The sequence below is a fragment of the Stegodyphus dumicola genome, chromosome 5, assembly GCF_044657685.1.
Source record: "Stegodyphus dumicola isolate Sdum_Otavi_A_Nest chromosome 5, ASM4465768v1".
Lineage (NCBI taxonomy): Eukaryota > Metazoa > Arthropoda > Arachnida > Araneae > Eresidae > Stegodyphus > Stegodyphus dumicola.
In genome coordinates this window covers 14,519,609-14,546,143 of record NC_140772.1, presented here as the reverse complement: position 1 = coordinate 14,546,143, position 26,535 = coordinate 14,519,609, and the positions used below count along the sequence as shown (strand labels likewise).

Genomic DNA, 26,535 nt, shown 5'->3' with positions numbered 1-26,535 from the left:
TTTAAACATTCTCTTTTGTTTCTTTCAGTTCGGATAGCTATGAAAATTAAGAGCATGAGGAAAAGAATTTAGCTAGCAGTAACTCATTTATAAATGAAGCAAACGCCTACCGTGCATCCTCGTAGAATTTAGCGCTAATCTGTACTTTTCGTAGACTGCAATGTTTTTAATTTTCCATTAGAGTTTGGAAAATATAGATAAAAAGTATGACCAGGTGTACCGCTTTGAGAGAACATTTTTCCTTGGTATCTGTAACACTGAACGGCAGATCACACAATTGGTTAATGTTATTTTCAAGAAATTAACCAATCTTCTTCATTTATAGGTTCTAGCTATGCTTCTTATCCTCAGAAAAGGACAAATAAAATTTAGTTGAATTTTTATTCTATCTTATAAGCAAAGTTATCAGACTTTCCAACAACAATCATTTTATGGCTAATCAAGCTTAGGAACATGGGTGCAAATTGAAGCATTCTGCAATCGCTTGTAAGCCTTAAAAGAGTATATAAAATGGCACACACGTCTGTAGCACTTGTAACAGTGGTTTTGCAAACATAATGTAGCTGTAAGATAAGATAAGTTTGGGCTTCCCCGCTCCGAGAACTCGATCTCACTGCGGGTCCACTCCCCCTTGGGCACATCGTGGAAGTTCAACCTCCACTATTACCCTCCAAGAGAGCAGCGCACCACCTGGATAAGACACCAGGCAGCACCGGTCGTCTAATGCTCCTACCAGTCGCTTGGGCGAGCCCGTCGCAATGGGACATTACCCAGCGACCCCGGGGGAGACCCCCGGGTTACTAGAACCACGCCGCGCTAGGACGTGCCAGACTCCGAGGCCGGCCAATAAGTGACCTTTCCCAGAGCCTTCAGAACTACAAAGTTCATAAATTTTATACCCCCGTGGCCGAGACTGCCTAGGTACAGATCCTAGCCAGTAGCTTCGCAGAGTTCTCTACGTCGAGCCCCGGGGGGATGTAGCTGTAAGTTGGAAGGTTGCTTATGTTAAGGCGCTTTCCTGGAAGATAACATGTATGTCCCACGTTAATAAACTTGGTTTGAACCATACGATGCAGAGCACGGCCATGTCCGTGCTGTGGAGGTATAAGTATGTTATGCGATTAGACAGTGGTTGTAATTCTGCTGTCATCTTGCAAATATTAATGAGAGGTAACGCAGAATTATCCAAAAGCCAAAACTATTCCGACATTCATTCACAAAATGCTTCGCAATAGAGCCGTTTACCCTTCCGGAGTAACAAAAGCCTTTCACAAGAATTGTCCAAACATGCAAGACAGTATCTAGAAAACTGGTAAATTGTTACGTTTGTTAATGCCACGTACTCTCTAACATATGCACATTAAACTTCAGAAACAGTATAAACCTATGATCCGCAGTTAACCACTGGCATTTAAAAAAGTAGACCAATAAAGCAGTTATCCCAATTTTTAATCGCACATGTATTACCTTCATGACCGCAAACGCTTTTTTCTTGCAGAGCATAAACTTTACTGTTTGTGATATATCTAAAGTTCCTGCCTGGAAGTCTAGTGTTACCGTTATCTTCTCTGTGGTGCACGCATCAGTTTTGTTCTTGGCTATGGCTTCTCCCATCACATTACCATTCCGTAGACTAAGTACGTATATGACATTTTATGATAGAAAAGTATGTGAATTCTGTCACCGACAGAATACCTCAACTCACAGACACATCGCATTTGCGAGTCTATGACTCAAATATAGCGAGCGTTGTCGCCTATAGGCTTTGTTCTGGGGTTTTGCGGGTAGACTGTGAAATAGCACATAAGTAGTATTGGCCCCACTGCGGCGGCGGAAGTGACGTCAGAGGTCACGTGACCGAAAGTGTCGCCATTTTGTTGAGTGGAGTTGAGTTGTTTCGAAGTGAAAGTAGAAGTGTTTGTTTTGAAAGTGGAAGTAGAAGTGCATGGATATTTTTAGGATTTAGGTATTTTGGATGGCAACGAGGATTTGGGGGGAAAGTTTCGTTTTGATTTTGTGGCAGCGACGATTGTTCCACGTGTTCATTTTTGAATCCGCCATCTTGAAATCGAGTGGAGTTGTTGGAAAAGTGAAATTAGAAGTGTTTGTTTCTAAAATATGTGAGAAATATTGTCAGAGATAATTTTTTTTAATTTTGTGGCAACGATGTTTTTATCAAAATTTTATTTTTTCTTGCGGCAACGATGAAAGTATCTCGTGTTTGTTCATGTTGTCTGACGTATAATGGAATACGTCACGAAGGAGGTGTGTTATAAGATAACAAGCTTTTCCTATTGGTTCTAAGCCAGCCATTTTGTTTTGACGTCACATCGAAAGCAACAGAGCCATTTTTCTTGGGAAAGAATTCAGTTGCCTCTTGTTTGTTGCGAAGAAAGTAGTTTGTAAGAAATATTGTCTTGCGATTTTTTGAAAATGAAGCGTGCTGTTGCAACAGAGAAACCTACAACTTCGAACAAGAGAGTTAGATTTTCGAGTCAAAGTAATATGACTAACGATGCAAGTATAACGACGTTTAAGTTGGATTCTTTACCTGCTCATCATTTTTATCTTGGTGGTGAAAATTTTGTTGTGATAACAGATTTCGCTCGTGTAATACGTGTACACTTAAGAAAATATGTGCGCTTCGAAAACAACGAGTTTATACCAACGAAAAGCGGAATCACTCTCTCTCCTTACCTGTGGCAAGCCTTTTCGGACAAAGTGGAATATAAGGATATACTAAGTCCCTCTTTGCGAGAAGGTCAGTGTGCAGTTATACAAGACTCTTTGTTCCTTTCAACAGTGACAGTTGAAAATTCCCCGTGTGTTTCGTTTCAGAGATATTTTGTGCGCAAAGATTTGACTCGTGAATTTTTGCCAAGTGTATGTGTTCTTACAAAATGTGAATGGGAGCAACTCATACGAATAAGAAAACAAATAACAACGGAGGTGGTTACATTAATGTTTGGGCCTACTTTCCAGTTCTACGTTTTGAACGAAGTTTTCAAGCAAATGCCATCGCATCAGGACAACCAAATTGCTCCTGTTGATGCAGAAATGTGTCTTTCGACATCTCTTATCGAACTCTTAAAAGAGACTATAAGTTCAAACATAGCGGACATTTTCGAGTGTAGTGGGTGCATTATGGAATACGGCAATCAGCTTGGCCATGAGTGTGTCACAATGACCAATTCGGATAAACTTTGGAAATATGGAGATCTTGCTGTGTGTAAAATAAATATTGTGAACATTGCTGCTGAATTTGTGAGTAAAAATTCGAATATTGCAAATTATATTACAGTGTCATTTCTAAAAAATATTTATTATGAAATTTTGTTAAATAATGCTAAAGATTTATATGTTTCAGGTTAGTTGGTTCATTTCTTAAATTTATTGTAAATGTATATGTATATATATATATATATATATATATATATATATATATATGCGTGTGAATAATCGCCTATCAAGTTATTTTGTGAATGTTTGTAAATAAATTTTTGTGCATATAAAAGAGTTTACAATTGAAATATTTAGTCTCTTATTTTTTTATATTTTAAGAAATGAAATGATAATAATAATTTTCTAACTTAGATGAAACTATAAAACTAATGTTTGAACAGGTTGTTATGAGGATTAGGTAAGGGGCTTATAAAAAGTATAAATAAATTTAAATTTGATTTATCATTTATTTGGATAGCGGTTGTATGAGGATGAACATCACATTTTCCGTTGATAAAAATTCATGTTGTAATGTCAGAAATTCTGGATCTGACTTATCGGAATCCAGCGCAACCGGCAAGCTTCGGTGGTATCAATGCTTTACGTCGTGTTTCTGGAGTAAAGAGCAAAGAGATCAAAAGATGGTTAGAGAAGAGGGATTCTTATACGCTTCACAAGCCTCTGCGACACAAGTTCCAACGCAACCGAGTCATTGTAGGGGGGATCGACGAACAATTTCAATCTGATTTAGTAGATTTACAAAATTTAGCCAGATTTAATAGAGGGTATAAATATTTGTTAACATGCATAGATATTTTTTCGAAATATGCTTGGGCTATACCTTTGAACCAAGAAGGGCTCTAGTGTGAAAAGGGCATTTGAAAACATTTTTAAAGAGCGTAAACCAGATTCATTACAAACAGATAAAGGCTCGGAATTTAAAAATAAATTAGTGCAAAATTTATTTAAAGAAAAGGGTATTCATTATTTTACAACAAATAACGAAACAAAAGCGAGCATTATTGAAAGATTTAATAGGACTCTAAAGACAAAAATGTGGAAATATTTTACAGAGTTTAACACACATTGCTATATAGATGTGTTGAATAAATTAATCTATAGTTACAATCACACTTGGCATCACAGTATTCAAATGGAACCTTCATCAGTGAATATAAATAATCAGTCTGTGGTATGGAAGAATTTATATGGTAATATGATAAAATCTGTTACGAAGCCCCAGTTTAAAACAGGCGATACGGTGCGTATTAGTAAGCTGAAAAGACCTTTTGAGAAGGGTTACGAAAATAATTGGACTCGAGAAATATTGACAATTCATCGAATGATCCCCCGAAAACCTGTAGTTTATAAATTAAGAGATTTAGCTGGAGAAGTGATTGAAGGTAGTTTTTATGAAAATGAACTACAAAAAGTATCTGATTCGGGATTTTATCCGGTAGAAAAAATATTAAAACAAAAAAAAGTGGCTGGAAAAATGCAGTATTTTGTCAAATTTCAGGGATACCCGGATAAATTTAATGCTTGGGTATCCGATGTAAAAATGTTATAAAAAGAGAACATTCTGTTCTGAATTTCATCAGTTAGAGATGTCGTTCTACGTGACGCTGCCCTCTGATAGTAGTCAAGAACATTTCTCAGAAAATACACTTTCGCATTTTGTGACACAGCTACCTATACCAATTACATTAAACGGTCTATGGGAAGTTGGATTAACCGAAATAATTTATCCGCACGAATGGTATAATATAAATAAAGAAAATAATCTGTTCGGGTTTGCTTTAAAAGATGGAGAACTCCAGGGAAGAAGGTTACCACCTGGATATTATGAAAGTGTACAAGATATTTTGAACGAAATGAATATTCCACCTTTAAGAAACAAAATTACATTTAAATACAGTCCTGTGACAAAGCGTGTGAATATTAAAACCGAGAAAGAAGCAAAACTAATTTTTGAGAAAGGTCTTTGCAATCTGTTAGGATTTGAACCGCAAGTAATAGAAGATATAGCTGAAAGTTCCTTCGTCGCTGATCCACGTGCTTCCTTCCCATTTTTTTATATCTATACAGATATCGTAGAACCACAAATAGTGGGAAACATTCAAGCTCCCTTATTGCGTATTGTAAAAATAAATGGAAAAGATGGAGAAGTCATCAGTACTCATTATGACAGACCACACTATGTTCCTGTTATTCGAAATCATTTTCAAACGATTGAAATGGAAATAAGATTAAACTCTGGGGAATTTGTTCCATTCGAAAGAGGAAAAATGATCATTATTCTGCATTTTCGATTGCGGCATATCCTATAAAAGGGATAATACATTTCATGAAACACATCATTTGAAAATTTGACACGTTACATACAGTATGAGCCGTGTTCCTTATATGTGTTGTACAAAAAAGTTTGAAGATCATTATGTCGGCCAGTTAGGATCTGGCCTTCCATTTTATCGCGGACAGATAGCTTATCAAAGAGGCTATGGTATCGGTGGATTTTTTAAGAAAATATTTCGAATGGCATTACCTGTTCTCTGGAAAGGGGCAAAAACCGTAGGAAAAGAAGCCTTGCTGACAGGGACACGTATAGCTTCTGATGTCATGGAGGGAAAAAATTTAAAGATGGCCGCGCAACAAAGATCAAGAGAAGCTGGAAAATTATTGGCTGGAAAAGCTGTTAAGAAAGCAGAATCGATGTTAGGTAGAGGGAAGTATAAAAGAAAGCGTAAAACTCGACAACGTATTAGTTCTTCGAAAGCCAAAAAGCTACGTCGACGAGATATTTTTGACTAACCTAAACAACATATTAAAAAAAAAAAAAAAAAAAAAAAACGGAAATGGCTTTTATGTTAAAAGATTCTCCCGAATGTACTAAATCAGAATTAGAACTTTTTCACATACCTGGAACTCAGACTGTCATTCAAAATGGGCAATGGATTCAGTTTCATCCACTTTCGAATGTATTTGATGGAGGACCTGTTGAATTCCTTGTTTCCGGTAGTGGAGAGGAGTATATGGACTTGTCCCAAACACTTCTTTATGTAAAAGCTAAAATAATAAAAACGGATGGAAAACCTACAGTAGCAGATTCAAAGATTGGTCCCGTCAATCTTTTCCTTCATTCGCTGTTTTCTCAAGTGGACGTCACTCTAAACGATCGATTAATCTCTTCTTCGAGCAATACGTATCCATATAGAGCTTATATAGAAACTCTATTAAATCATGGGTTTGACAGTAAAACTTCGCAACTTACATGCGAAATGTTCTACAAAGATACATTTAGTAAAATATTTACAGATAACGAAGGTTGGATTAAGCGTTCCGAATTTTTTAAATTAAGTAATACAATAGATATGATAGGGGGCATTCACTGCGATTTGTTTCATCAAGATAGACTAATGTTGAACCTTGTGGATTTGAAACTAAAACTTATACGGAGTAAACCCGAATTTTGTTTACATGGTAACGAAGGACACAAAGTGGTATTGGATCATGTTTCCCTTTTCGTTCGAAAAGTTCGCGTCAGTCCAGGTATTACTCTCGGACATGCCAAAGCTTTAGAAAAAGCGACAGCAAAATACCCCATTAACAGAGTGTTGTGCAAAGTATATTCTGTACCGCAAGGCAGCATGTCTATCGTACAAGATAACGTCTTCGTCGGGCAGATGCCAAAACGGGTGATTGTTGGATGCGTAGATAATGATGCTTTTCACGGAACTTATAAGAAATCACCTTTCGAGTTTAATCATTATCACTTAAATTTTATCGGAGCCTATGTGGACGGTCAGCCTGTGCCTTACAATCCTCTCGAGCCAAATTTTGATGAAAATAATTATATTCGAGCTTACCAAAGCTTATTTCTCGGAAGAGAGAAAGTGAGTCAAGATCATGGTATTTTTATATCGAGAGACGATTATCCCTTAGGTTATACATTATATGCCTTTGATTTGTCGCCTGACTTATGTGATGGAGAGCACATGAATCTAATAAAACACAGCAATTTACGTCTAGAAATGAAATTTAGAGCACCACTATCACAAACAATATCTGTTATAGTGTACAGCGAGTTTGAAAATATAATCGAGATTAATAAATCCAGAACTGTTATTTACGACTTTGCAAATTAAGATGTACGCCCTTCAGCTTCATCACATATTGTCTCAAGACATGGACACTGCTCCGTACTTCCAAGGAGTATTTCCTTCTGACATGATACCTATGCCTGGAAAACGATCTGCTATGGTAATAAATGTATCACCCTCTACAGAAAATGGAACGCATTGGCTTGCCCTGTTTATAGAAGATAAAGCCTTGGAATTTTTCGATTCTTACGGAGAGCCTCCGGAGTTTTATGGAAAAAACATCGAGAATTTTGTGTCACATTTTCGTGTAACTCATTATAATAAAATTCGATTTCAAAGTTTAACATCTAATGTATGTGGACAATACTGCATTTATTTTTTATTAAAAAGATGCCAGGGCAAATCTATGTATGATATTTTATATAATCTTTCTTTGTGTAAAAGCAATGATTTTAGAATATACCAATTTGTTAAAAAGAAATATGGTCTTAGAATGACATTTAAAAAATAAAGGTTAGATTTTGATTTGGAAATACTGTGTGTGCATTTTTTTCCACTCATTTTGTTATTAACAAATAATAATAATTTATTATGCTTCTTTTTTAATCTAGGTCATTTTTTTAAACTATGTAATTTTTGAGGGAGGGAGGGGGTACGGAAGAACTATAAATATTTAACTTAAATACAGAAAAGTTCACTTACGATGGAGTTTCCTAAGTTAAAACATCCTTTTACAATGATAGTGGCAGGTCCTACATCTTCAGGAAAAACAATATTTGTTAAAAAAATGATTGAACATAAAAGCATAGATCCTGTTCCTACTAAAACAGTGTGGTGCTACGGAGCATATCAGCCATTGTATACCCAAATGCGCGACGTACAGTTTCACGAAGGATTTCCTTCTCATATGAATAACATTACAAATGCTTTAATCGTGATCGATGATTTAATGTCCGAACTGGGCAATGAATCAAAATTAACAAAACTATTTACCAAAGGAAGCCACCATAAAAATTTAAGCATCATTTTCATCGTTCAAAACTTATTTCACAAAGGTAAAGAAATGAGAGAAATTTCTCTTAATTGCCATTATATGGTCTTATTTAAAAATCCGCGAGATAAGTCTCAGATCATGCACTTGGGTAGACAACTTTACCCAACAAGAAATAAATTTTTTCAAGAAGTGTTTCAGGATGCAACTTTTAAACCTTACAGCTATCTGTTGATTGATTTGAAACCTGACACAGAAGAGAGTTTACGTTTACGAACAGGAATATTTCCGGAAGACAAACATTACGTGTATTTACCGCGATAAGAAAACGCTTAGCGGAAATCTGATACAAAACTCAAATTTTAGAATGCATTATCTTTTTTCTTACTTTATTATAAAATGAAAAATCCGCTTATTATTCCACGTTTATATGAAAAGAAATAAAGGATAAAATATTGGATTTGGAATCCTATAAATACTACAGAATTCATTTCGTAGCTTCATTGAATACTAAAAATGTCAGAATGCGAGCAGTATTTAATAAAGCAACTGAAAACATTAGCAAAGAGTAAATCAAAAAGATTTCTACTTCAAAAAGTTCCAAATAGTATCATCAAATCTTTGTGTGAGTGTGCACTCAATTTAATTCGGGGTAATATACCAGTATCTAAAACTCTGAAAAATAAACTCACTCCTTTTAAGAGAAGTATACGTAAGTTAGCGAACCGTAAAATACCTTTGTACAAAAAACGAGAATTGCTCGTTCAACGAGGTGATGGTTTTCTGAGTTTTCTCTTACCTGCAGCTATATCTGTGATCAGTTCTATTATTAATGGAGTACAGTAAAAAATATCGCCTTATACCGGAAGATCGGTTAGAAAACATGACAGAAGAGTATTTATCAGAAATAGATAAACAAATGTACTCTATATTAAGAAATAAGAATTTGAACGAAAGTGATAAAGCAATGTTATATTCACAAGCACTTCAAAAATTTGTTCATGTTCCTCACCCGGAGAAAGATGTTTCTGTGAAGGCAATGCCGGAGTCAGAAAACATGATTGAAGCAGATAATTCTGTTAAGCCTGAAACCGAAGCAGAGAAAGAAAAAGAAGAAGACGTCATCGAAAAGAATATCCTAGCTGTTGTTCCAGTGAAAAAGAAGCATATAGCCAAGGACATTTACTCCTTTTTAAAAAATAAACAAAATATTTTGTCGTGGACTTCTAAAGGTGAAATTCTGTATAAAGGGGAAACAATTCCTAGATCCAATATTGTTCATTTAATTAACGATTTATTGCGGAATAGGAAAAAAGGGCCTATAGGGCGAAATTTATTTCGATCTGTTTTGAAGGAAATGCCTGATGCATTTGGGCATAACGAAAAATTGTTAAGAGAAAAGAAATCCTTAATTGTTTCTAGAATCAAACAAAGCATGTACGCAAGAAAACAGCCATGGTTTAAGTACTAAATAAAAATGTTCATTTAACTATAAGTTGTCGAATTTTCCTTACCTGTAAAATACTTTATATATATTTATATTTTATCTCAGAATACTACATTACCCAAAGTAAATGTAAAATATCATCATCGATAAAATTTAACTTTTGAATGCTTCACTGGATAGAATCATCAGTAGCCGAACGGTAGCGTCGTAAAATCTGGTAATATCACCCTTTTATCGTATACTAAACGATATTTTTTTTCTTCTTTCTTGTTATAGACCTTCCTTGTCTTAGCATTTCGGCATATTTTATTTGTCGTTTCAACTTTGATGGATGTATCGAAGTCTTTGTTCAAAATTAAAGCCTTCATCGCTTCGTAATTCAATTTGCTTGAAGCTTTGTAGTTTAAAGTAAATCCTCTAATTTTACAAGCTGTTAAACCATCTGAAGATGTATATGCATAATTTTTTGCACCACCTGAAAAACCGTAAGAGCCGTGAATAAAATAATGTTGCATGCATTACAATTTTCTCGAATGTATACATTGATAATTTAGCTTTAACCAGAGTGAACTTATACTAACCAGAAATGAAAGACGTTATATATTTGCCGTCTAATTCATCAGTAAAATCTCCCAAATAAGGACCTAAAGGTGGGTCATTCTTGCCATTGGATTCATAAATAATACTGAAAGGAATATAAAAAAAAGTATAAGCGTTTTTTTATCCTATATAAACAAATATTTGCATAACAATAATAATAATAATAATACAGGAAATAGGGATTTTAACTCTAATATTATACCTGTCTGTATCGAAGTACAAGACATTTTTGTCTAATTTTTCTAATTCTGAGTAAAGCTTCAAACGTGCATGGGCTGTAGTCAATGTAGCTATAAATATATTTGTTTTATCCGTCTGAGGAGCAAATTCAGATTTGTAAGCATAATGAACTGCTGCCACTTTTTCCGTCGGTAAATATACATCCTTAACCTAAAACAAAGATTGAATAGTGTATTTTATCCTTTTAATATCATGCATTTTCAAAAACTAAAGTATAATATAATTCAATAAAAAATTTACCTCTATAGTACTATCCGTTAAGAGTTTGTTAAAATCTGCCAGATCTGTCACGTAACGTATTTGAGTTTTATTTTCCATCATACCCCATCTTCCCCAGAAGCTTAAAATAAATTGTTAAAATTTTAAAAAACATTTTATAAACATCTAGTTTATGTAGCAACAGGAACAACAACAAAAATTCTTTGTACTTTTTTTTGCTTTACCTGTTTAAACAAAGTTTTGCTACTTGTCGTCGCCCTGGATTATAGCTTATAGAATTTTCATCCAGCAAAATACCTTCATGTTCCAAGTATTGAGAAATATATCTCTTTTTAGCATCAGAAGTTATACAGTCTTTTGGCCAACCACTTGACTCTTGTTTTAATTTCATAAAACTGTCAATATACGGAGCAAATAATCCAGTCATACTCTCTTTAAAATGATAAACCTGTTAGTAAAAAAAAAAAAAAAAAAAAAAAAAAAAATGTAAACAACCCAGTCAAAAATCATTCTCTCAACAAATCAGCAAAACAAAACCCCCATATACACACCTCATGTATTTTAATAATTTTATATCCCTTTTCCACGGCTTTCTGAACTTCAAGGGAAACCCATGTTCCTGTCAGCATTCTTTCTTCATCTGTATGCATGCACTTTTCTTGCTGCAAAGATTCTGCACAAGACTTACAAAGCGGAAACATCAGTTTATTTCGGGCACTATAAAAGAGGTAAATTAAATTTAAAAAAACGTAAATTTGTTATAACACACGTACAAGGACACAGTTTTGAAATTCTGATTAAAGGCAGGATAATGATCAATACATACCGATAAGGTAAAACAGGAAAATATAATTTTTTGGGAGGCTGTACTGTGCATTTTACTATACCAAAATATTCTGATACATCTTGAAAATTTTCCGTTATGATATCAGGATTTTTAATTGGATACCTGAGGATTAATAAATACACTATGTACATATATATATATACATGCATTCATAATCACATCTTTTATAATAAATGAATGTTTTAATTACATGAATCGCTCTAACAATTAAAGGAAAAAAAAACAGATACCTGCAACACTTGTTAACCCACGGATATAAACTTGTGAAGTCTATGTACTTAATTTTTCCTTCGTGCATTAGCTTTACAGCATTCGTTCTCCCTCCGAAAAATGAGTCTCTTGGATTTAACCTCTCTACTAAACTATGATCTTTCAAAAAATTCCTCAGCTCCTCATCATTTTTCTTCATGGTATTAAATTCATGCTCCCAAATGGTTACCAAGTTATATCCCATGCGTTGAATGATTTTCGATGTTCTCTTTGTGCTGACAGAAAGTTCCCACATGAAACACCCCTTTACAGCATTTCTGACATCTTGCTGAGGATAACAGCTTTTACATCCATGCCAATAACATCCTTAAAATAAAATCAGTTTTTTACAGTCTAAATCGAGGTATCTTAAAAATTAGAAAATAACTGAAAAAATGAAAAGCATTTTAAAGATATTTACCGTAAAACTGATAGACAGTATTATTGGTTTCACAGAAGCCGTCCACAGAAATGTTTGCAATCTTTTGCTCGCCAAAACCATTTCGAGCATGTCTGATCTGAATTTTTTCCTTTAAAGCAATAAAATCTATCCACTGAATTCCTGATATGCTGTGATTTGTACGATTTACATAACCATGAACTGGCACCAGTCCAATTGTCTGTGGAGGTATATATTGTGATCTGTAAGTAGCCATACAAGCTGAAGCTATTGTAGTGTACTGAAAGGGATCGATCTTTGTTGCAGAAATAAATTCCTCTCTAAAACTGAGACAACACCGTCTCAAAATGTCTACATCAGATCTATAAAAAAAAGAATATTCTAAAAATGTAGAAATAGATAAAGAAGTCTAAAAATAAGTAAATAAATAAAAATAAAATAAAAATATTATACACTGTAAAGTTTACTTACTTGCAATACTTGCAAATTTCTTCCCGAAAGTCGAAAAAGTATTCTTTCCTGCTTTTGTACCACGACAGAAATTCCCGCCGGCCTTCAACAGTCATTGTATCCGGGCTATAATACTTGGCATCAGGTAATGGACCTCTATAAAATTCGTTTTCAGGAATATTGAATAGATGTGGAAAGTAACCTTTGGTGAGTTCCTCAAAACCAAATGTTTTCGGAAATTTGCTTAAGGGTAGAGGTAAAAAGTTGAAACTATCTATTAAACGTATATCTAATGATGGCAGGCAGATTTTCATTAATTTGGACCCGTTTGGTACAATTTTTGGTTGATGACCATTTTTCAGCAAGTATCCTAATATAAACTGTCCATCGAAACCTTTCAAATTATGGGCTATCGCTGTGAATGATTTATGTTCTTTCTTAAACAAAAATGTACAAAATTTTTCGAGGGCGTTGTTGCCTGTGAAAATGAATTCCTGTCCATCTGTGTACTGGGCAACTGCAAAATTTACTTGGTGTTCCCCTGTATTTTGCTGCGTCTCAAAATCGAAAAAAATATAATTATTGCTATGCTTTCCTTCAGGAATATTACGAAGAAAACATTGATGTTCATCTGAAAAGTAATTTTTGCAAATGGTACAATATTGTTCGAAGCATTTATGTAGATTGATAGGTCTCTCTTTTGTAACTAGAAACTTATAGCAAGATTTGCATTCATAAAATTTACTACAGAAACTTTCTCCGTTATCATTACTGTTTTTATGCCTGATAAAACATTCCTCAGAGCGACAAATCCGATTGCACTCATTACAAAGTCTTTCTTGAATAGTACTCTCACATTCTCTACTGAAACAAACGTTACAATACCATACGCACTTATGCCTTTGAACGTGATCGTATGCTTTATCGCATATCTCACAGCAGAATTTTCTACCATGGAAAGCCTTCATTGAGGTTATCAAATCGAAATGTCCGTCATGCAAATACAAAAATATTTTTGCAGAACGCAATGGCCCTCGATAGATAACCTAAAAAAAATAAAAAAAAATAAAAAAAAAATTCGTGTAGGTAAGATTCATTAGAGTTCATTAGAATATCGAAATTTAATTAATGAAAATGAATGGCAGATTAATTAACATAAACGAACACTTACCTTGTTAAACTCATCTGCAGAAACCACATGTACTTGTATGTCAAGATAATCTTCAAATTTCCTAATTTCTTCGAAACCACATGGTCCTAAATTTACTCCACACTCAGCATGTAGTTTCAGTGCCATATTTCGTTGTAAGGCTCTTCGGCCATCCCGAATCGATTTAAACTGGGGATGATTTTCTAATTTTGCTTTACCAACAATTATTGCTCTCGCGCAACACAAGTTCTCATCTGTTGAAGGTATAGATATTATACTGATTTTCTTTAATCCATCAGTATTAACATTAACCAGCTTATGATGGGCACCACCTCTAGGATTTCTTATCGTAATTACATCAAATTTTAAAGATGGATCATCTATAGGTATATGGTCTTTACTCTGAAAAGTTAGCATGCAAATAATAAAATAAATCTTAATTTAAAAATAATAATTTCTTAGATCCTTCAGTGCAAAAATAAAGCAATATTAGTATTTACTAAAGTAACTAATTTAATAAAGAATATAATTATTTAGTTAAGGTAAATTTTTACCTGTAACACTTTCATTATGGAGGATAAAATTAATTCAACTGTCAAGTCTCTGACGGGAACCAAGCATGTTGAAATGGGTCGGTCCAAATAATCGCTGTGCATGCAAATTCTACCAAATAATAATAATAATAATAATAATAATAATAATAAACATACTAAAAAGAAGATCAAATTTATTTCTCATTGCGATATAAGTAATGGATTTACCTAATTAAATCATCATTATTTAAGTTTTGTGCCGCTTCTTGTATTACTGCGCTTAGTAAAGCTTCCAAAAAAATCATTTCTTCTCTCAACAACCCGTGGTTTAAGGGTTCTGGAAGTTGTGAATGATTTATCCTAGCTTGGTAAGTGACCTCTGTAGCATTAAAGCTCGTTTTTCTTCTTGCTTCCGTCAAAATATACGGCAGGTTTAACTAAGGATAAAATTTACATTCAGTATGCATTTTCTGCAGCATTTCATTGGTTTTTTTATTTGCGATGGAAATTAAACATACTAGAAGAAAAGTTAGTGAGAACAGACTTACTGAAGCGTTCCTTGAAGAATCTTCAGCCATATTATTTCCTGCATTTAGTGTATCTTCTACAGCAAAATCATTTGAAATATCCTAATTTGAATAAAGTAAGTTTGAAAAAAAAGTATCATGTGTCGAAAATCTCTATAATATATTTTAGGAAAAAAAATAACTACTTGAGAAAAGGTGATAATTACCTCCAAACCCAATCCACTTTGATTAGGATAGGGAGCTAATGTATTTTCTAGAAAGAACTGGGTCGATTCACCTAACTAAAAAAAAAAAAAAAAAATATCAGCAAGTAGATTCTTAGAACTCATTACGAAATCTTTAACAAAATTATTTGAACTAATTTAAGGATATTAACGAAATCCTTTCTTGCTTTAAAGAGTAAACTTACTATTTCGTCATCGGAAAAACGTGAATCAATCATTTCATCTTCTTTTCCATGAAAAACATTAACGCCTGATGGGCCTGCTACATCCACATCAGTCCGGCATTTCTTATAACATAACTAAAAAATAAGCACGCAAATGATGAAAAAAAAATTTGTTAACCATATTGTTAAACAGGCATCCCAGATTATCAAACGAAAAAATTATCTCCTTTTCATTAACCACAACACATCATACGGTATAAATAAGGTTTAAGAAAAAAACCTTGACTAGATTTAGCTCTAAATTCAAATTATATATTAATTAAACAAATTTTAATTCGTGCTGAATACATAATATCGTAAATTAATAACTTAAACATATTTTCTAATGACTCCCACGTGCTGAACACGCAGTATCGTAAATGAATTAAACAGATTTTTGTATGGACACCACGTGTTAAACGCATGGTATCTTACAAAAAAAAAAAAAAAAAAAAAAAAGTATACTCATGATTGTAAAATATCTTTATCCAAACAATGTACATTATCTACCATTTTAATGATCATAAAACTAACCTCATTTTCTAAATCAGACAAACAGTTTTCCATGCCATCAAGAGGATTTTCAATAAATTCCTGAGACGTTTCACTCAACAACTAAATGCAGAAATATCATTGTATTCACTTAAAACATCATAAATGCATTTCTAACTTAATACTTTTTTAAATAAAATATTATTTTAAATTTACCTCGCTATCGCTCAAGTAATCTTCATAATCAATAGAATCTTGATTTATTTTAAACTGCGCAAAAAAAAGGAATTACTCTGTTTATTAATTAGGAATTAAATTGATTAATAAATTAAAAATACAAGTGCATAAAAAATTCCACTTACTTCATCAAACGATCGTTTAGCCATTATTGGTACAAAATTTCCTACTCACGCAAAAAAAGTACTCTCAAAATCTATGAACACGCTGTTGCAGTCGCTGCTGCATTTATTAAGGTTCCTCTATTAAGGTTTATAGGAGCCTTAGCATTTATACATGCAAAATATCATGTTGCCATTATTCGATCCTAAATAATGAACTGCAACTGTTGCCAATCACCAGCAGTTAGTTTAAAACGATATTTTTCAACAAGGACAAAACTATCTCTCCAAGCCTCAACTTGGTCGCTTACGGCCTTGACGAAACTATGTCAAAGCAAAATGTCCAAGGTCAGCATGTATTGTTAGCCCTAAGAAAGAATTCTGTCACAAAGAACTTAAAAATTGCATTCTTCAGTGTGATGTCGTGTTCCTTTTCCACTGCTTTTTTCAAAATGGCGGATTCAGAAAATCATCATGGCGATACACGTAAAAACCTTATGGACATAATTAACAGAATTTTCAACCAAGAGATTGTGGGGTATCGCTTAAGGAATTTTCATACGGTTCCCCTCAGTCTCTTTTTTTTTTTTTTTTTTTATTTTTTTTTTTTTATGAATCCTTAAGATAGCGAGTTCGAATCTGAGAAAAATTTATTACCTCTTCATTTTTTTTAAGATCATGTTATCTTTTATTAAACATTTTGTACACTAGATGGAGCCAGTAGTAACATATATTTAAGAAATAAATAGATTTTAAAAATTATCCCCCTTTAAACGTAAATGAAAAATAATTCTTCCATTAAAAATAAAATCAAGCATGAGTTACTGTACAATACGGAATACGAGGAGAAAACAAAATGGCAGATGAAGTGAATCATTCGAAATGGCGGACAAAGACCGTGTGATTAAAAAATGGCGGCAGATAGAAGAATGATAAAACATATTTTTATAATTAAGCAATTACGGTAATTAAACTATTATCAAACCATTAAAAATAAATTAATATTCAATCGTTAGATATTCAATCGTTAGAGTAAAAATAAATTAATATTCAATCGTTAGATTAAAAATAAATTAATATTCAATTGTTAGATTAAAAATAAATAGATATTAAATCGTTAGATATTCAATCGTTAGATTAAAAATAAATTAATATTCAATTGTTAGATTTAAATAATTAAAAAGGGATATTTCCCCAAACACGTGGTTCAAGGTAAAATCGTCGTTGCCACAAAATCAAAACGAAACTTTCCCCCCAAATCCTCGTTGCCATCCAAAATACCTAAATCCTAAAAATCTCCATGCACTTCTACTTCCACTTTAAAAAAACACTTCTACTTTCACTTCGAAACAACTCAAATCTACTCAACAAAATGGCGGCACTTCCGGTCACGTGACCTCTGACGTCACTTCCGCCGCCGCAGTGGGGCCAATACTACTCACATATTGCTCTTATTTCCTTTGCATGATTAATTAACCCTGTACATTCGTGGCTATTCTCGTCAAGAGTTTGATTGCTCTCCATGTTAATGTCATGTTACATTTAGATAGGGCAGTTACTTGTTAAGGGGGCCTGTGGCGCAGTGGCTAGCGCATCGCGCAGCAGCACCACAGGTCCGGGGGTCGATCACAGGCTGGGAGAGGTCGACTTAGCCTTTCATTCCTTGATTTCCCTCCTTTGGGTCGGTAAAATGAGTACCAAGTTTGCTTGGGGACTAAACACTGGGGGTCCATTGACAAGCTGATCAATTGTTCAGGGCATATGCTTACGCACCCCGGGGCCCACGGTCAAGAAAGCAGATTTAAAGGCACTGCAAGCATTGGCCCGTTAGGGCTGTTACGCCACTGTATTTTAGTTTTTTATTAGTTATTTGTTAAGAGCAAAGAAATTGCTTTGAGTAAAATAACGTTAGGTAGGCATGCCTGTAAAAATATTTCAGTGACAGAATTATAATAGAAGTACCAAACTTATGGTTCTGAAAACACTTATAAGAAGCTACAAAACCAGTAAACCTGTAACCTGTAAATACTGTTCAATACCTATTGCACCTTCTGATAATAGCAACTTGATCAGGTGGACCAGGAGGTATTGGGTTCAAACTCAGCTAGACTGTAGGATTTTAAAAATCATTGCCATGTGCCAATATTGGAATTGCTGCTATCTCTATTTTGTAGAAATGTTGCTGTAATTTTGATACTAATAATAATGATTCAAGTCATTGATATTTGTACGTTTAGCATTTTGACCAGAATATTAGATAGCATTCTATAAACTATAATATAAATATTTTTCGTGTACGGTATTTAATTCAATAAACAAAAATAAATTATAAGCATAGACTAACAAAATTATAAGCATAGGCAATTTTTATTCATAATATGTATAGATTTCTAAAACTGTTCCATTGATTTTAATAGCAAATGGATCCTTCTATTCTCAACAGCACGTGGCCGTTGTCCAAAATAAAGCAGTATAGATTTATGTTCAAACTTTTTAAGGAAAAAGTTTTAAAGATTTGTTTATGTGAAAAAAAAAATATTTAATAGATTAATACATAATTCAACTAATAGGTCGTATATTCAAAATTAATTTCACATTCTTCATCTTACATTTAAATGTTATATTTACACCCACATCCCAAATGTGCCCTTTTCCGTTATAGGGCAGTATGCGTCAAAATGTTTCTTTCAGAAATATACATATGACAGTTTTGCCAATTAGACATCTCTAAATAAAATACATTGTTATCTCTTACAACACTCTTCTTGTTTTCAAAATAGTCAATAAAAAGTTTTAAAAGAATGTTATTCTATTTCGTTCTTTATTTACTGAAATAAGTAAGTAATCTCTAAGAGATATTTTCCTTGCGATTAGAAAAATTTTATGGCAATCGAAATGATGACAAAGCATGTTTTCTTCGCTGGAAGTATCAAGTTGTAACATATATCTTTCCTTAAAAATTTGTTTAGCTCATGTTGTATTAATTTCTCTTTTATTTTCAGTTCTGAAATTACTCAAGATGGCTAAAGGTATTCGGGCATTGTTAGACACTGTAATGCAAGCTCTGCCTCAAGTTGGAAACTTGGGACTTCTATTTTTCTTACTGTTTTTCATCTTTGCTGCACTCGGAGTTGAGCTGTTTGGAAGACTAGGTAAGGATTTATAACAACACTGTATCCGCATTCATAAATAGGGGCTTTTTATGTTATTTTAGCTTTTAACAATCATCTCACGTCAAATATAAAATCGGAGTTGGGTGTTTAAAATCCTCTAAGCGGCAAGGCCGTATAAATACGGCTTAGAATATTTGTTGTGATATCTGTAAGAACGTCTATATACGTGCATATTAAAATATGTCAAAGAATTAAGGCAATATATCAAAAGAAAACAAATCTAGGTAGGAAATACCAGGACAATTTTTACATTAAAATCAAAAAAATAATTTGTTCTCATAGTAGTTTTGGGAAATTTGCGCTTTCTTAGCGAAAACCCTGGCCGCTCAGAGGGTTAAAAGCCAAACTCCACATGCACCTAGAAATATAAAATCTAAACTCTAAAAGCAAATGGCAACATAAAATTTAAACTTTTTAGCCCTTAAAGCTATGATACTAAAGCTATGATTTATGTTTATATCAAGAAAATATAGCATCATTTAAATGTCCAAATACGAATATATGATTGTAGTTGATTACAATATATACTTACAAACAGGGTTCCCCTATGAAGTTCAAATGCTAATTTCTCTAATTTTCCATCACCAAATGAAATAATTCCCCCGACTAAACATAGTAAAGGAGTTATCAAATTAACTATAAGAAGATGCATAATTTTACACATTTCACTGCAAAATACAATGCGCATAGCAATTAGTGAGTATTTCTTATATGTATATAACGTTTCTTTTGAAACGCATAAATGTTATCTGCCTCAGATTGTTTAATGCTCAATTTCTTCGTTTATTTCAGAATGCACAGAGGACTTACCTTGCGAAGGTTTAGGAGAACATGCCCATTTCAAAGACTTTGGAATGGCATTTTTAACCCTTTTCAGAGTGGCAACTGGAGACAACTGGAATGGAATAATGAAGGTAAATTCCCGAAGTTCTTTTACGAATATTGTGCTCATGTGACTCATCTTATGTCCATGTCGCTGTTCGTGCTTTATCATTGTCAATAGAACTCATACATGCTAAACAAGGAGTTTATAATTGACACCCAGACGGGAAAATGGTTAGTGTATCTGACTGCCGTACCGAAAGGCCCGAATTCGAATGCCGGAGAAGGCCTGAATGTCACTTATTCGCCCCTTAATAGAAAGCGACGGTAGCCGCCTATAAGGTGCCTCCATAATAAAGTGGCTACCATTTCGGTCTTAGCAGTGGCCAACGCTTATAATGGCTAGTGTCCGCCATTGGGGAAGAAAAGGAATTTATAATTTTTTCCTTGTTTTAGAAAAACTAAATATTATTGTTTCTACACAGTTTCAATTTGTAAATCACATCACCCATCTTAAGTTCTCGTAGCTATTCGTCATCCGAATAAATACTCTCGGACGTTTTCTGGATAGTCACATTCTGCGACTTCCGTTTCTTAAATTTCTATTTTAATATGAAATTGAAAACAAGCGAGAACCGGCGTATTCTTCAAAACACTCAGGATCTCGTTCTACGGATGTCCCAGGCATACAAAAACATGTCGCTGCATTTGTAATAAATAGGTAAACGAGAAAAATTATGATAAAAAAAGTCAACGAAATCCTTGAGAGCCTTCATAAACTATGCGAACAACAAAAAAATTGACTTTATCGACGGAGAAATCATATGCTGTATTATTTAATAAATCAAGATAGTCAATAACGAAAACACCATAATATGCAATAAATGAAGAAAGCATTAACATTTTGAAACAGGTTAAATTCTTGGGAATTAGCATAGACCAGAAGTTGAGTTGGATCTTGTATTTACAATATTGAATGAGACCGCACATGCAAAAACGCATATGTTCAAAACAATAATTTAAAAATATTGCTTTGTACGGAAACGCAATCTGGGCTCATCCACTCAATGCAAGAAAAGCGACATAGTTGCCGATTATCCAACGGCCATTCCTTTTAGCAATATCCAGGTGTTACAGAGCAACATCAAACGCAACTCTGCATGTCCTCACAGTATTCATTACAGTAGACACCATTATTCTTTACAGTAGAAAAGAAAGCAACGAAATACAGTGTAATACCTTAGGAAAGATTCCGCGATTGAAAGGACACAAATATATTTTGAATATAAAGAACCGAAACATCTACACTCTTAGACAAAAAAACGACGCACCAAGAAGGAGTTATCCGAATGGGATGAAAGTGGGTAGAAGTGATGCACATTTACAGAAAAACAAATGATTACCATTTGAGAAAAATTGGATGATTTATTGAAGTGGTAGAGATTCACAAAGTGAAAAAGGTCAGTAACTCGTTTGTCCACCTCTGGCCCTTATGCAAGCAGTTATTCAGCTTGGCATCGATTGATAGTGGTTGTGGATGTCCTCCTGAGGGATATCGTTCAAAGCTCTGTTAGATCGTCAGCATTCCGACCTCGGAGTGCCCTGCCCATAATGCTCCAAACAGAGATCCGGCAAGGTAATGTTCGGCAAGCACTAAGGCAAGCAGTAGAAACATGTGCAGTGTCGGGGCGGGCTTTATCTTGCTGAAATGTAAGCCCAGGGTGGCGTGCTATGAAGGGCAACACAACAGGCCTTAGAACTTCGTCGACGTACCGCTGTGCTGTAAGGTTGCGACGGATGACAACGAAAGGGGTCCTACAATGAAATGAAATGGCACCCCAGACCATTACTACTGGTTGTCGGCCTGTCTGCCGGAAGACAGTCAGGTTGGTATCACACCGCTGTCCGGGGCGTCTCCAGAATCTCCTTCGCTGGTCATCGGGACTCATTTCAAAGCGGGACTCATCACTGAAGACTATTCCACTCCATTCAGTGGCACTCTAGTGCGAATGAACCCGACATCACTGCAAACGGGCTTGACGCTGTACAGAGCTCAATGGTAGTTCCGTCTATGAATGGTTCTTGCGGTCACTGAAGCACTAGTTGCACGTATAATCGATGATAATGATGCATCTGGGGCTGTGAGTGCCACTCTCTGACGATTGCTCGGTCTTCACGTTCTGTCGTTTCTCTAGGCCTACCGCTTCCTTCTTAACGCAGTGTGCGGCCATGGTTCACACAACATTCCTGCCAACATTGTCTAATAGTGGCATCGCTCCTGCTCAAATGTCGAGCTATTCGCCGATAAGACCAACCGGCTTCTTTTAACTCAACTACTCGACCTCTCTCAAATTCTGACATCTGCGCATATCGTTCGCGCACCTGTATGCGAGGCATAGTTACTGTCTACCAGAGTACACGGAATGAAATTCGTGAAGAATTTATGACCTGGAATTGTAATTTCTCCTCTTAAATATCCTGCAGTTGTGCAGATCAGATGCGTTGTAGCGACAACCGTTCGTTCATTGGCAGCCAAAATGTAAAATTTTGCATTTTCCCTCGAAACTTGTATGCTTATCAATTTGTGTCCAATTTGCTTTATATCTTCTTGGTGCATGGTGGCGCGTCTTTTTTTTTTTTTTTTTTTTTTTTTTCTTTTGTTTAAGAGTGTATATGAAATCCATCGATCCAAAAACTAAACATCTGCTTAAGATTTCGTCTATAGGAAAATACCGAAAAAAGGTTCTTACCAGAAATTTTCACAAATGTCTCCAAACACGAAAGAAGAGTCGAATGCGCAATAATTATCTATCAAAGGAATCAAAATCCTACAATACAGAAATATCATCGAAAAGATGAAAATACAGTATTCCAAGCAGAAACACTAGTTATTAAAGAAGCCAATATACACTGAAGTATATAAAAGTCAATATACTCTGAATATTGCATTAACAACAACCCGCCAGCAGTAAAAATTAGAAAAGATTTTCTATCTGGTATAAATGCAATAGCAGATAAAACGCATAAATCTCCAATATTCAGAGATTTGATCAACATCTCCACAGAACACCCTAACGCTAAAATAATAATTGAATGGCTTAAAGCGCATGCCGCAACACTTGAAAATGAAGAAGCAGATAAATCCTCACAAAAAGTAGCTAGTAATCAATATGCGATAACAACTGACATTCTGCAATATAAAGCAGGTCAAAGCTTTAGAAACCTTAGCATCCTCTTTATACCATTTATAAAATTATGCTATCATTTCTAAAGTCCAACTCAGATCTTAGTATCTGCCAAAGACGGTCGGATGAATTTTCCTCCCGTCTGACTCCTCAACTAGAAGTAACACGAATAAAGTAAAATTGAAGTAAAAGTATTTATTAATGCGTCTACCTGACGGTTACGCAAATCACATAATTAACAGGAACAAAATTTCTCTAACTTGGGGGTAGAATAATATAATACGAAGTAATGCCACCATGGTATACAGTATAAGCGTAGCATAATCCTAACCTTGGCCCCACCTGGCTAAGCTCTTGCGAAAAAAATTGCAGGAAACAAAAGGTTTCCTTCAAGCTAATTGCAACAGCATGAATCTAGAGTAGATTAACGACTTGCCTACGTCGGTAAGCGTCGTTAGATAAATTTTGAAATTAGAAGCATATTTGTATTTCAAACTAATTTGTATTCTGGTGGAAGTTGACGAAAATAGAAATTCTAAGAAGGGCAAACACTAAGGTAACTGATAATTAAGACACAATAACACGCCGAACATATACTAATTCAGAAGTCAAGCAACAAAAATCAGCATTATATTTTCAAATTTTCACAGGACTAGTTTCGATGGTTTTACCGAACCACCATCGTCAGCTGCAAAAGCGCAAATGAACCATATAGGATATAATGATCAGATAAGATAAGAAAGTCTGGACAGAAAAACAGCTAGTGGCGCCATCTGTTGATGAAACCAGAACTTTGCCTTCGGCCTTTAAAGAAATTATGTTTTAGTTCTGGTTTCATCAACAGATGGCGCCACTAGCTTATTTTCTGTCCAGGCTTTCTCAAGAGTCTCAGCTAGGGTTTTCAGCGCCCAGGGACAACTGAAGATTTCGCGCCCCCTACTGCTTGCCAAGGATGGAAAACATTTAATTCTAAAATGCCGTAACATCAGTTTGGCGCCTCTTGGATTCTGCGCCCGGGGACAGATGCCCCCCTTCGCCCCCTCTAGCTACGCCCCTGGGCTTTCTTATCTTATCTGATCATTATATCCTATCTCGTTCATTTTCGCTTTTGCAGCTGACGATGGTGGTTCGGTAAAACCATCGAAACTAGTCCTGTGAAAATTTGAAAATATAACGCTGATTTTTGTTGTTTGACTTCTGAATTAATTGTTGTTTGACTTCTGAATTACTAAGGTAACTGGTTAATTAAAATTAATCTTTATGTACACTATTAATATTCACGAACTGTTCCCGAGGTGTGATATTTGATTTTCATCGACCTCAAATTTTAAGAACTCATATTTGACTCCTTGTATTTCTTTCTACTCCTTGCAGGATACACTCCGAGACAATTGCGATTATTCCAGCGACTGCATTAAAAACTGTTGCATTTCCCCCATCATCGCTCCTCTATATTTCGTAATCTTTGTGTTAATGGCCCAGTTTGTGCTCGTCAATGTTGTCGTCGCCGTACTCATGAAACATCTGGAAGAAAGCCACAAACAAATGGATGACGACCTGGAGATGGAGGCAGAGCTAAAGCGTGAACTATTGGCAGAGCAGCAGCAAATCAAGGAAGCCGAAATGGAGCAGCAAACCAAGCCTGCTGTTGTAAATACAAAGAACTTTTTTATTTATAATATTGTTACGTTTTTCCTTTAATTCTTCTGATTATTCTGACACCAATTGTTAGGATTTTCCTTTTTCTATTCTTCTGACACCAGTTGTTGCTTTATTTTCTTCCTTTACGTTCGTACGGGGTTCGTATGGATTTGGAGTGAATAATCACGACGCTACTTGATGAAGTATCGAAACACACTTTCTTAGCCAATATTAATCAGGACAGCTCCAAAGTCACTTTTACAGTCGTCGAACATCTACAATAAACACTCTGGAACAATCAGCGACACAGCCTTCACGCTGTCAGGCAATAACGGTGGAGACAGCTTCACTGCAAAGCACCACAGTACAGCTTCCGACTCTGTGTGGTCGCTCTCGGAACTCCACGTACTCCCGAGACTCTCCACCCTACAACAGAGCCCACCAGTGGCCGAGCGGTAAAGTCGCTGAACACTGGTAGTTCGGTCCGAGGTTCGAATCCCGCGAACGGGCTGGCTGCATGGGCGTTTTCGTGGTTTTCCCCATGTGTAACGTGTATACGAGCCAGTTTCCCTTAGAAAGTCCTCCACGAAAGGCATCCCTCCCCTTAGGCAGATAGCCCTAGTGTGCTTTGCCATAACTGAATACACCACACCACGCTACAACTCGCGATACACTCGACGACACACAGAGCACGCTCCCGAATCTCGGTTCAGTCGTTTCCGGAGCTCAACACGCTCTCTCGACGATGCACTAACCGCAATACTCTACAAGACTCTTTCGGTGCACTCGACGACCCACTCGGCACTCGCTGCCCGGCTGTCAACTCGATCGCCTCCGCAGGTAAAGACTCGCTAGACGAGACACACTCACTCGATAAGAGACGCACACTTCCTCTCGATGAAGCACACTTTCTGAGACGCACTCTCGATGAGCGACACACTTGCTGACTGCAGACCAGCACGGTTTATATACCTTTCGGCTTGTGTTCGGGAACATTCTGGTCTAAACTGGTAAGAATTCGTTCCAGAAGGTTCTCCAACCGTCCATGGTATATCGCGAAGTTTGTCGCCAAATGAGCGATTTCTCGCCAAATGTGGCAACCCTGCCTTCCCTTGCCATTTTATGGCAACCCTAAAACTGCTTTGCGGGGAAACCATCTCACCTCGCCTTTACACTTCGTAACAATATTATTTCTTTTCCATTCTCTAACTTTCTCGGTTTTATTAATGACAGCGACAAAACATTTATAAATATTACATATCATAAGCTAGTATATACGTGTAGTACATATGTAAGGCTAATAGTAATAACCCCTTAAGACTTTTTTTTAAATGATCATTTCGCTTTCTATCTAAAAATAGAAATATGCTTAAAATAAATCCTTCAAACAGCGGCATTTCAAAATTTATACTTATCATATAAATTTTATATAACTTTCATAAAGCATGGATTTAATATTAAGGCAAAAGTCTTTTACGCAGT

At 35.2% G+C, this 26,535-nt stretch overlaps 1 protein-coding gene across 1 annotated transcript in view; it reads left to right on the top strand.

Moving 5' to 3' along the window:
• Window positions 1-26,535, top strand: part of LOC118186048 (voltage-dependent T-type calcium channel subunit alpha-1G-like) — a 283,525-nt gene that overhangs the window by 233,904 nt on the left and 23,086 nt on the right. The window contains exons 29-31 of the mRNA XM_085816460.1: window positions 19,235-19,384; window positions 20,198-20,319; window positions 24,787-25,062. Of these exons, the coding sequence (XP_085672586.1) occupies window positions 19,235-19,384; window positions 20,198-20,319; window positions 24,787-25,062 (548 nt within the window). The remainder of the gene's footprint in view (window positions 1-19,234; window positions 19,385-20,197; window positions 20,320-24,786; window positions 25,063-26,535) is intronic.